Source organism: Morchella sextelata (genome assembly GCF_020137385.1).
Source record: "Morchella sextelata strain SCLS chromosome Unknown scls_5, whole genome shotgun sequence".
NCBI classification, from domain to species: domain Eukaryota; kingdom Fungi; phylum Ascomycota; class Pezizomycetes; order Pezizales; family Morchellaceae; genus Morchella; species Morchella sextelata.
This window is the reverse complement of record NW_025408620.1, coordinates 1,575,600-1,588,002: the sequence shown is the minus strand read 5'-3', so window position 1 is coordinate 1,588,002 and position 12,403 is coordinate 1,575,600. Positions and strand designations below refer to the sequence as shown.

General features: G+C 44.3%; 6 protein-coding genes across 6 annotated transcripts; 3 read left to right on the top strand and 3 right to left on the bottom strand.

Moving 5' to 3' along the window:
- Positions 1-748: 748 nt before the first annotated feature.
- H6S33_010950 (uncharacterized protein) lies at positions 749-1,978 on the bottom strand (the record flags this gene model as incomplete). Its single annotated transcript, XM_044842326.1, has 1 exon — positions 749-1,978. The coding sequence occupies one exon, from the start codon at positions 1,976-1,978 to the stop codon at positions 749-751; it is 1,230 nt and encodes a 409-aa protein (XP_044696880.1).
- Positions 1,979-4,107: 2,129 nt separating this feature from the next.
- On the top strand, positions 4,108-4,851 carry H6S33_010949 (uncharacterized protein; the record flags this gene model as incomplete). The annotated part of the gene is made up of 1 exon (XM_044842325.1): positions 4,108-4,851. The coding sequence occupies one exon, from the start codon at positions 4,108-4,110 to the stop codon at positions 4,849-4,851; it is 744 nt and encodes a 247-aa protein (XP_044696879.1).
- A 793-nt stretch (positions 4,852-5,644) lies between these two features.
- H6S33_010948 (uncharacterized protein) lies at positions 5,645-6,022 on the top strand (the record flags this gene model as incomplete). Its single annotated transcript, XM_044842324.1, has 1 exon — positions 5,645-6,022. The coding sequence occupies one exon, from the start codon at positions 5,645-5,647 to the stop codon at positions 6,020-6,022; it is 378 nt and encodes a 125-aa protein (XP_044696878.1).
- Positions 6,023-7,327: 1,305 nt separating this feature from the next.
- Positions 7,328-8,362, bottom strand: H6S33_010947 (uncharacterized protein; the record flags this gene model as incomplete). The annotated part of the gene is made up of 1 exon (XM_044842322.1): positions 7,328-8,362. One exon carries the CDS (start codon positions 8,360-8,362, stop codon positions 7,328-7,330), a length of 1,035 nt encoding a protein of 344 aa, XP_044696877.1.
- A 749-nt stretch (positions 8,363-9,111) lies between these two features.
- H6S33_010946 (uncharacterized protein) lies at positions 9,112-9,704 on the top strand (the record flags this gene model as incomplete). The annotated part of the gene is made up of 3 exons (XM_044842321.1): positions 9,112-9,187; positions 9,246-9,416; positions 9,478-9,704. 3 exons carry the CDS (start codon positions 9,112-9,114, stop codon positions 9,702-9,704), a joined length of 474 nt encoding a protein of 157 aa, XP_044696876.1.
- Positions 9,705-10,746: 1,042 nt separating this feature from the next.
- H6S33_010945 (uncharacterized protein) lies at positions 10,747-11,256 on the bottom strand (the record flags this gene model as incomplete). The annotated part of the gene is made up of 2 exons (XM_044842320.1): positions 10,747-10,916; positions 10,992-11,256. The coding sequence occupies 2 exons, from the start codon at positions 11,254-11,256 to the stop codon at positions 10,747-10,749; spliced, it is 435 nt and encodes a 144-aa protein (XP_044696875.1).
- Between the last annotated feature and the right edge of the window lie 1,147 nt (positions 11,257-12,403).

The window sequence follows — 12,403 nt, the reverse complement described above, 5'->3', positions numbered from 1 at the left end:
TCTCGTAGTGCTTTTAATTCAATTTGAGATAATCCATATATAGGTCCATATGGTGGTCGTTTGCCTTCTTACAGTACTATCTCGATGTCATGGGATGGTCCATGTGGTGGGAGAATTGAAGCATCGTATTCTTTAAACATATGGAGACGATGGTGAAACTCTTTCGGTACTAGTTGTTCAATGTCGACAGTGGACTTTTCAGTTGCTGAAACGATGACCGTATGGTGTTCTGGTAAGGGGATTGAGATACCGTGAACAATTACTGCAGTTCCACTGAGTGAACAGTGTTGACAACAGCTTCGAGAGTCGAAAACAAGTAGATTTTCCTTTGGTCGAATCGTAACATCATGTCGTCGCATCCAAGGTATCCCCATCACAATCGGATAGTGTCCTAGCTTTGTCACAAAACATGGCGCCGTCACCCGATGACCATGAATGTCTAGCGAGACATCGACAATATGGGTAATTTTTCCTGACTTGATAGGCCTTCCATCTATAACGTCTACATGGCGGGGTATTTTGAGGGGGGTCATTGTAAGATTGTTGTGGCGTGCAAAAGATTCATCAATAAAAGCATATCCTGATGCTCCGGTATCAATAAGGGCGTAGGTAGGTATGAAAGAATTTTTATTCTATGAAAGCGAACAAGTTACTACAAGTTGATTTCCATCCATTTCCTCCTCTGATACCGAAAAACCAGAAATACACATCCTAGAAAAATCCTTAAATGGTCCCTGGGCTAAGCCACTTAGTGCAGGGACAAATCTTTTGCCGACTCGTTATCACTTCGGCCATTTTCTTCCACCGTCAACGCCGTTCCTCTCATCACAGGCCTCCTTGGTTGGTTCCCCGTTGACCTCGCTTGGGGGCAATCCCTAACCATATGTCGAACACCTCCGCAATAGAAACATCGGCCCTCAACTAAGCGGGCGTTTCTTTTGGCAGGGGTAGGGCGACGACGTCCTCCAGACAGATCCATGGGTACATCACCTGAGGGACGGAACGAGGGGTGATTCTCAGTGGCAGGTGGGTTGGCAGGAGGGGCAGCAGGACGGGGAGCAGGAACAGGATTTGTTGGTGGGGGACGCGGAGCTGGGGTCGCAGTAGTAGTCCAAGGTTTTTTACTACCTCGCTTAGCTTCCGCCGCCCGTCGTCGGTTATCCAACCGTTGCAAGAGTGTTGCACAACCATCTACCGTTGCAGGAGTCTCATGGTATATCATCGATTCGTCCAGTTCCCCATTAATTCCTTCCATCAAAGCCTCAATCCGAGAGACTTCATCCATACCCGACTCAGCAGCATACCGTTGAAACTCAGCGAAATAATCGGCAAAGGTTCGAGTACGTTGTCTGATGTTCCGAAGATTCCTTCTAGCTGTACGCATTCGATCGGGGTCTCCAAAAGCTGTATCCAGAATCTCATAAAACCGTGTAATAGAGGGTAAGGCAATACCTTCTTCTCCCATATACTGTAAGAACTGATTGGCAGCAGCGCCTTCCAATCTGCTGAACGCGTATGATAGTTTAGACTGTAGTGTGGGATAGCGATCGATGTTTCCTAGTAGCTTAATTTTCATTTGTTGTTTGAATAAGTGTAACCGTTCTCGATCACGATCCCCTCTGAATACGTCGGGGTCTGGGAGTTTCTCCGACCGATAGGTGGTACCTGTAACTGGTGGTGCTGGGGGTACAGGTGGAGCATTGTTTCCAATAGGTTCTTCGTCAGGGGCCACAACCTCAACAGCAGTTCGTTGAGCTCGGGCAGCAGTAAGATCTCGCTCAAACATTCTTCTTGCCCTCTCAGCCTCCGCTTCTACCTCCTGTAAGTCCGTTGCATATTGAGTAAGACCATTTTGACACTGTTGAAGAAGCGCATAGGCTTCAGCTCCGACAACGTTGTCGACTTGTGGATGCGCTTGAAAAAATGTTTGGAGGTTATCATTGAGTTGTTGATAATCGACATGGACATGTTCCGACATTGTAGACTATGGTGTTGTATTGGTTGGCGATAAAGGACGTAACCTACGTATCACGGGGACTATAGGCGATAGACTGTGGTGCCAAGGAATACAACCTAGGTAGTGACGTAGACGTGGACGTAGACGTAAAGGTATGCTTTGACTATGGACTATGGGGTAGCTCTACCTGGTATGATAAACCGGTTGGAGCCCTATGACGTAGTACGGACAAAGAATAGTATTAGTGGAATAAATACAGAGGTTACGTAAAGAGGAAAGGAAAGGAAAGAAAACAGAAGAAAGCCGAAACAACGCCCCTTTATATATCCAGACCTCAACCCACGATGACTCATCTTTTCGCATAACAGAAACAGAAAGAACATAAAAGAAACTCGCTTAATAAATCCCACATACACTGCACAATCCTTCCTTTACATACTCTAACACTTCGCATAACCGAAACGTATGGCTGCCATTACATTCGTACTTGAAACCAAATTTGACACCCCCATATTCACCGTAATCGCATTCAAGTAGGAGATGAAAGACACCCTTCTGGAACTCCGAGTCCCCGCTACCGATATCCGAGTTAACTCTAAATAGCCTAAATTTATCCTACATGGCATTCCCACCACCATTGGAGATGGACAGGAAGCAGTACAATTTATTGCATTTGAAATTCGATCAAACTATGGAAATAAATTTGAACTCGCCCAAATCTTCAGATGGTCATCTGCAATAATGATAACTCTAATATGTACGAATACATTTTGGTGTACTGTCTAAACTCACGAATCTAACAGAAAATAAATATTTTATAGATTCCATCATAGAACATAATTTAGTTAAATTTCAAAACTCATTAAAGAAGATAATTGCCTTTATATTTCAAATATTCTCCTGGAATTACAATTAATGAGACTGAAATTATCAGAAATCAAATCTCGATTGGCAATTATATGTTCCGTTTAATTGCTGAAGTAATTAGGAAAGAATTTTAGTAGCAGGAATTTCATACCTTCAATGTTGAAGCCCCGTAAAGTAGTAATTATTCTTTGAAAACTTCAATACAATAAGAAAGCAAAATACTATCATCAGTAAATCGCAATTGATTCAAAAATTCTATTATCACTATATTTAAATTAAATAACTAATACACATAATACTAAGTATACAGTATATACCTTCATAAAAAATATAATAATATTTTATTGGAATATATGACTTTCGATTGAGCTCTTTAAAATCCGAGTAACAAATGATTACTTTCCCTATCAACACAATAGGTATAATTTCAGAAGTTGAATTTTCAATTAATAATTTTTTTTTACAAATCATTCTGTTATCAAATATGAGTGCCATAGGATCTGGAAACAATTTAAACAACAACTCTACTTTTACAAGTGAAATTAACACTATTCATCAAAATATACGGACCTCTCATGTATATGAGCTCAGGAATTTACTTTCTATAACAGTACTAAACATTGCTGATATTGCTCTCAATATCGATTCTGGACAATATATTACTGACGGCTAGGAAATTAATTTAGAAAGAGCAAAATTCCTTCTCGAGAAAATAAACACTCTTGTTCCTCTCAAAATGTACGAAGTCAAAAGCTCATATAAAGCTTGCCATAAAACAATGAGTCTCATTCATAATATGATAGCTAAACTAAATAGTGCTGCACCAGTGGGAACGTACTTTTAAATTTGACTAAATATTATATAAACAAAAATTGAAAAATGCTGTTTATTAGCAATATGTATCCCAATTTCAATGGAGATATTTTATTTTAATTCTATTTAATACTTCTTATCATTCGTTTCTTTTTAAAACCATAATTAAAAAATACAAATCTTGTTCTATCCAACAGCTTCCTAAATCAATAATAATAATTTTTGACTTCTATTACCCTACTATGGAAACTCATAAACTTCGAATTCAATGCCTAATATATGTACCATATACTTTAATTAAAAATGTGGAGTTAAACTCCCATTGGAACTGAAATTCTTTTAGTTGTGTTCTTTAAATCAAGAATACTACACTACTACCTACAAATTCTGGACTACATATTTCACAATCTCTCAAACATCAGGTCAAACTTCATTCATAAGTTTTATTACAAATCGTTCTATTATCAGATATGAGTGTACCTATGAATAATTCACCAAACGACCGTCGCTTTACTAATTGGATAAACTCAATCAATTCTGAGTTACCATATTGTCAAACTCTAGAGGTCAAGGACTTATTGTCAACAACATTATCAAGCATTGGTGCTGTTGCCCTCAAAATAGATAATGGTGAATATTTTCATGATACTGTTCAAATCATTTTAGAAAGGGCCCAAATTCTAGTCGAGAAAATTTTCAATCTACTCCCTCATACAAGACTTGAACGACGGGGTCCAACTCAGACTTGCCAGAGAACAATAGATGTCATCAGTGCAATGATAGCAGAACTCCAGCGTATTGCACCTGTTGGAATCTATTTCCATCATTGTAAAAGAGCAGAGATTCTTCAGATTGTGAATAAGGATTACTGCAAAAAGAGTGGACCTCCAACAGGATTGGCACCGGTACGTTACGCTGTTTGTGACAGCTTAGCTGATCTTGCAGGCTATGTCGAGCACTACGATAATTTGGAATTCGACGAAAGCACCAAAATACAATTACTAGAAGCAAAGGCAAAAAAGATGCTCGACAGTCATTATGCTTTTAAAACAGAGCACATTAATGTGCATCAAGAACGTATCATTATTCACAATGCATTAAACTTGGGGATTGATTTGATGTGGAATATTGTATTCAATATGTTACCAGCAGAATCTTCCCTAAGACTTGGATTACAAAGGGGTATTGCAATCGATAACAATCCATTCGAGTAAGATTAATTCAATTTGTTCCGATTTTTCTGTAGTATTATGAAAGCTATCAATTCCCTATAATTCTCCTTTGTATTTCTTCTTATTCACAAGTAACACTCTTTTTACTATTTCAATTCCTTTTATTTCTGCTGATACTATTAATCTTTTTTGAAGTTTGTGGAGTCGTAATATACTCCTAGAATTCTTCCACCTGTATGCTATACTAACGAATAATACATTACTATATGATTTCATGTATTACCTCTGTACTGATCTTAGTGACCCCATTTCTTGAGTTAAAAATCACCATATAAAAATAGTGCTGCTTCCGTATTTTACCACCCCGCTCCCTATAATACCCTATGCCACCATCGAATTACTCTAACTGAGGATACCCGCTATGTGACCTCCTCACACGGATTCCCACCCACTTCCCGAACATATACCTAGCTGAGCATAAACTGCTTTCGGAGCAACCATACCGCGAATCCCCTATTCTCCTACTCACAACTACGTGTCCTGTGAAGCAACCTACATATCCAGGGTGTAGCGGGTTGTTTGCCCTCGGCGGTCATGCCCAATTAGTATGTGTCAGGTAACCACATATGGCAGTCGTGATAGTAAAAACCGCGGGAATGAATAAATCGGCACATCCATTCAGATCTGATAAGATGTTGATACCGTATTAGTGTGAGGATATCTCTAGTTTTAGGAGTATCTTCTATCACACCAGCCTTCCCCGGCTAACCTGACAGATACGAATTGGGCCTGACCGCCGAGGGGGTAATATGTGGCCCCATCATTCCATCATACAATGCTCACTTCCCGCATCCCAATCCCAATCCATCCTACGCTACAGACCCGCCAGAACCACTACCCTACGGAATCCTCTTCTGAATCCATCATCTCCCCACAGATAAATACCAGAAAGATGGGAATTATCTTAACCCTTCTCGTGGTCCTCACCCCTCTCATAGTCCTCACCTCCTGGGCCCGCGTACCCTTTCCGATCCCAACCGGTCTCACTCAGGAACGTAAACGCGCTATCACCAACAAGCAGCCCTACGAAAAGGGAGGAGATGGTATAGTCCTCGAAGGCCACACCGGAGAATGTACGCAAATGGATAAGCTCGCGTGGTCCGCCTATCTTGAAGCTGCGAGGAAAAGCGAGCTGTATGGCACGGAGCGGTAATGAATACATGCCGGCTACGCGTGTATGGGTGTCTCTGCCTGGAGGAGGAGGAGACGACGACGTATGTTTTCGTCATAGCATGTATCCAGGCAGCTATGATTTGGTGGTTTCGGGGGTGAAGGGGTGAGGGTTGCGTGTAGAAATTGGAATGTAAAATTGATGAATTCCTGATCCAAACTACCACTCGCTCTCTGTGATACGCTAAGACAACACCAACTCTACATTAGATCAATGAAACCACTGTTTCTGTCGATACCGTTGAAGAAGTATGCTCGAGATCCATATGTGTAATGCGTAATGATGTATCCCTTCGACGGTCTGATCAAGTCCCTATGTCTTACCGAACCTGATGTATTTAACGTGTTGTGATGAATGATTTCTGTGTCCCGTCTCTCATTGAGCTTACTCTCGCACATGAGATCTCTAACTATGGCCACAATGATAGAACGGACAATAATAGAGTTTCCAAGAGCACGGTGTATACCAGGTTGGGTAACGCTTCGGGACTTGAGCTACACCCCAAGGGATACAAAATCGACGTCGTACTAAAAATCATACCTAGATAAGCGAATCCATCTCACACCCATGCCTGCGGACGCTACATGTACCTTCTATATACCAAATCCTTCGACGGTTGTCAAACGCTCCCTTATACCAGCGTGGTCCGTGCGCTTGAGCGTCACGAGTGATGTTTTGTGAATGGTTGCCAAGACGAGTGACCATTCATGAAGCGCCATTGCCGGGTTCATGTCAAAGCTATTCGGGGAACCGATAGCGATCAACCTTCACAGCTTTTCGTCAAATTTCACATTACCGTCATGTTACGATCAAACTGGTTTGAAAAATTAAATTCATCATTATCCACTGTATGCGGGCTATGTATTCCCGCCCATGAAATCCCCTAGTCATAAAATCCCAGTCATAAATCATCGTCCATCACCCATAAAGAAAACTGTAGCAAAAGATCGCGCGCAAAATAAAAATGTAAAACAAATATCCAAAGCCGAAAAAGAAAACCTCGAGCGTTCAGCGAACCAACCCGGATTACCTGCCCAGTGCAAGTACTTCTGAAATAACCGTAAATGAAAAATCCCCGTCCCTAGCCAGGAAAACAAAGAAGCCCAACCTGTAAGAAATCAGCAAACAACAAGGCAACCCAAGAAAGACGTATATGGGGGTCCCTAAACTGTCAGAAAAACCGAAAGAAAAACCGAAAGAAAAACCCCCAAAGGCCAAAGTAGTCAACCAACACCACAAAAGGAAACCCCAAACCCACCGAAAAACCAGAAACATACCACATCATACCTATCTCCTCCTAGCCCTCCTCTCCTCCCTCCTGGCATCATCCCGCCTACTCCTCTCTCTATCCGCTTCCCCCCACACATTCGAAATACTATCCTCCGGCCTCAGCGTACCGCTCGTACTCGCCGGACCCCCCGAGCCACCCCGACTACCCGAATTAATCCCCCAGATGATGTTTATACCGTGCCCGCCACCGCTTCTCGCACTCGGGGTTGCGCTTCTACTACCCGCACTCGCACTCGGCGGCGGGCTTCTTACTGAGCGCGCGTCGCTCCCGCGCGAGGTCCCTGAGCGATGAGTGTGCCGGCTCGACGCATGCGACGGCACCTCTGGGGCCGTCGGCGGACGGCTCGATCCCCGCGTGACCGCGGAGGGAGGGCGCTGGACATAGTCGGTCCTTGGCGGGAATGAAGACGCCTGGTATCCAGGTGGGGGAGGGGCAATCATACCGATAGGAGGCCTGGACGGTGCGTCATAGCGTGGCGGCGGGCTCATATGCCCGCTGTGAGATCCACCATGGCTTGCCCTGGTTGCGCTGCTACGGTGCGATGTGTGGGAAGGAGCATGGGTGCCAGATGCTGGTATCGGTGGTGGGCTCATTTGACTGCGCCGAGAAGCCGAAGAGGGCGTGTGGCTACGTGTTGAAGGTGCTTGACTATGTGGAGCAGAGGTAATCGCACGGCTATGCGATCTTGACGAGGAGGTAACGCTATTAGGCGCGTAGGGAGGTGCTTGAATCTGCGGAGCATAGTTAATCGCTATAACGTAGGTAGGCGGCGGTGGGCTCGCCACGGGAGGAGGAGCGGCCGCTGCACTTTGCGGGACATAAAACCAGGATGGCTTTGCACCCCGGTCAACAATGTGCGCTGCCGGCGGCATCGTTGGCGGTGCTGGGGGGGCGCTCGTTGGCGGTACGGGGATAGTGCCGTACGGGACGTAGGCACCCTCAGGAATTTGGGCTGTCGTAGCAGGAGAAGGGGTTCCAAAGGTACCAGGGACCCGCAGGTCCGGATTAGAAAACCAGGTTATTCCAGACATGGTAGTGGTTGTAGGTAAGTAAGTCTTTCAAGGTAAGCTAGGTAAGGTTGAACTGGATTGAACAGATTAGCTAGAAGAAGTGTTGATCTACTGTTGATATCGATATGGGGTAATGCGCAGATGATGCTGATTATAGTAGCTTTGAAGAAGTATGGTGGATTCTGTTCGAGGTAAGGGGGGCGAGGGCCCTTTTATATTCCTCAAGACTACTACCACCCTGAAAATATCTGAGTGACACTAACATAAGATACCTAGGACTTCAAAGTGACTCACAGTTGAAATGTAAAGCTATGGAACAGCGTCCCTGTCCTACTGTTGAGAGGTATGAAAACTCTAAATTTCAACGAAACTAATTCACCCAGGCCTTCCGTATAACCTCAAGTTGAAACGGTGGATATTCTGGTTTTGGATCTATCTCTGATGCCTTATAACGCAGTTTTGAGCCAGAAATGTCTTAACAGGTAGCAAAGGTCGTTGAGCCCTCGTTCTCGGCGGCCAATAGCAGTGGAGATACGCCTTTCGATAATCTGTTTCTGCCTGTAGAGTGTTACCTGATACATAGGGGAAGGCTCTTGATTGATACAACACGCGCAGAAGCTGTCCAATAGAATTTCACCTCTTCGATATCGAAGTAGCATAAAAACGTCTCCACTCAATTTCTCCTCAGAAAGTAAAAGTTAGACGTAACCCATCTTAAATCATTTCAGTACAACCAAAACCTACACTCAAAACTTATTATATCAGACACTATGTGCCAGTACGACATAACCATGTATCCCTTCTGCGGACAGGGAAAGGAAATTACCTGCAGCCTTGCAGCCACTTGTAAGCCTCTCATGATTTTCTCCTCGTACCCAAGCTTCCCAGTACTGACATATCATAGCCGATAACACATGCCGCCGCTATCCCTTCGAGGGATGCAGAGACTTTTATGCCACTGGAATTCCATGCCTCAAATTCAGAGATTTCCACTCCGAAGCCGCGTTCTGCAGGGCAGTCGAGGGTCAAAGAGACACCATTGTGCGAGTCTCGTTTGAAGATTGTAACCTTGGCTGTAAGCCCTGTCTCTCCTTCCTACATATCTTTGACATACCAAACTAACACGTATGTTATAGGTCATGGCGCACTTAGTTGCAAAATGGGTCTCAAGAAGCGAGCGACGGATCGGTTCGATAGGCCTGTAGGTCCACCACCAGAGAGGAGGAGGGTGAGATCACACGAGAAATCAGCGATGAAGAGATGGTTGAGCACCGTACAGAAGGGCTCACTTGATCTCACGTCGAGGCAGATGTATGAGAGTGATGGCGGAAGCCCGGAAGAGTATACCTGTGCCACACCCTAGTTATCAGTACTTTGTCGTTTAATGGGGGATTTGAGTATTATTAGGTACTGGCCACTAAGCGTTTTATTCTCTTAGATTTTATAGCTGAGGTGGATTTTTGAATTCGATTATCTTTGGTGTTTTTAATGGACTGAAGCATTGTCCTCTATTCATCTAGTATTGAGTTGCTTTGGTTGCGCGAAGGTGCTGGAAGATGTTGCAAAAGAGTATCTCCAGCTCCTCTCTCGTGAATATCCCATTGTCCCTCTAGGCAATTGACCATGAAACTGCCTCAATATGTGACGTGGTGTTGTAGCTAGCTCATGGAAGTTCCCAGTCTTTGATTACGCTATGTCCCGGGATGACTACGTGGCTTAAAACCTCACGACAGGCCATCTGTGCTAAATGATGTGAGACTAAAATCTCTCAGGGTTGTTCTGCTGTTCTAAGACTAATATACTATAGCCAAAGCCTCCTTACTTATGGCTACAATGGGAGGGTTCTAATCCTTTTCATATCGTAATTCTCGATTCAGTCTGTACCGGTTTTCTGATCATTGCAAATGTACAACCCTCAGGAGTGGTTAGAGTCTGGTGAACTCAATCTACTCTACTACGCTCAATATCACTCAACTATGATCAAGACGATCTTTGAAACCTATTTATTCAGCAACATCAGTCTCATAAGAGGTGGTCAATTGCGGATGGCCAGTCATTTATCATGAAATAGGCAAAGTTGGGATTCCTCTGGCATGCCAGACACCTAGGCCCCACGCCGTATTCATATATGCTCTCAAATGGATCAAACACGTAAGAGATCTCCATGCATACCACAGGATTCCACACAGTCCTCTTTCGAGTTTCCTGGAAAGTTATAAATATATCAATTAATTAATACGGCAACCCCACGCAAAACTCAGACAAAGCAAACCACGGTCACAGCAACATTGACTAACATGCATTAAGCTAGCCTATATGCCATCCCGCTTCTCCGGCAACCAATCCAGCGTAAATAAAAAAGGAACTCGCGCCATCCATGCTATACCCCCCCAACTATTTCCACGCTAAGTGTTTCTCTCCCAACTCTTATCATACCTATACTGACTATCTTCTTGGCCCCTCTGAACCCTCCTATTTGGCCCCGTCCACACAGCACCACTGGTAGTCAAAGTCGCCGGCCTCCCAAACCTATCCGTCTCTCTCTTCGGCGTCCCGGCCTTACATCCCAGATAACCTGCTCACCCCCAAAACATTAGTCATGCAATCCCCGCACCGAAAACCAACCCCCGAAATTACGGTTTCAACTCACCACCTTCCAGATTACAGTCATTATAGTCCACCTTGACCACCGTATCCGGCAGCTCCATCAGTGTACACCGATACTCCGTCTCGTCGTTATTCCACCGCACGCAGGGTCCGCTCATGCGTTCTTTGGCGAGCTCACAGAAGGCGACATTGTACCGGCGGCAGACGCCGTTGCCGTAGTTTTTGTCTGCGTCGCGGGCATACTTTGGGGCGACCTCTTTGTATGGGTGCCCGCAGAAGGGGTACATGATTATTGTGAATTTGCACATTGTTGTTGTTGATATAGTTAGGGGGTTATTGGATGGAGGAGTGTTGATGCTGGAATGCGGTTGGAACAGGAGGAATCCGGGGGTGGGGGAGAGCTTAAGAACCTAAGCAACTCGGATGGGTGTGGGTCTTCTATTGCAGGCTTGTGACTACTGTCGTGGGAGGTGAGAAAGATGGGGGGCTGGATGAGGATATAGAAATATTACTGGTCAGTATACCTAGCTCCCCTGGGAGCGGTTCTAATCTAGACTCACGTTCCCCATAGCATTGAAACGACAATAACGGCCTCTCGTTTATGAATACCGAACCAATCACATTGACCGATTCAGAATTTACCAAAGCACAATGTGGCCAATAACATAGTCCAATAGAAGTTGAGACCCCAGGAAGCGCACTAACAACCGCGATAATATGCACGAACCCTAACCCACCTCGAGTGATACATCATGACCCACACTTTCCTGTCCAAACCTTGCAATTACATCCGATGATCGGACATATAGCAGGATTAGGACTTGATTCTCGATGACTATGGATTGAGAGGCCATGAACCCTCACCAATTCGATTTTGTGGGGGTAATCCAAGAGTAGAACGTCTCGACTGGGTACTAAAAAGACCGTCTTGACGACACATCAAGATAACCTTGGTGAGGTTTCACTGCCTCCCGAGCCATATTAACTTGCACGGTTGTGCTTAGCTATACACATATCCTTACTATCGAAAAGCGAGTGACATTGTATGATATACATCACGCGCTAGAGATGCATGCAAGGGCTCACCCGAATTAAGGAACACGAGATCTACGCTACTGGTGCATGACATACTATACTCTTTGGTAACGTTTCAACTTCTTTCCCGTCCTTGAATAGTGGAAATACTCGCTTATACACTAGGGCTTAAACCGGCTGTGAAGTCCAGCCTAAAGATCTCCTACTGAGAACAAATATCTCGAGTGATCCATCATGACCAAATGGTATAGGTTTAAATGCCCAGGCGGAGCTTGTATCTGTTTTTATTGTAAAAATATGGCATTGCGACATCGGTTATGTATGGTAATTACTCATGTATAAGGGATGACTCATAGTTGGAATAAGGAGGCTTAGCGCTAGGATTATGTAATCAGGGGGTCACGTGGTACTAAGAACTAT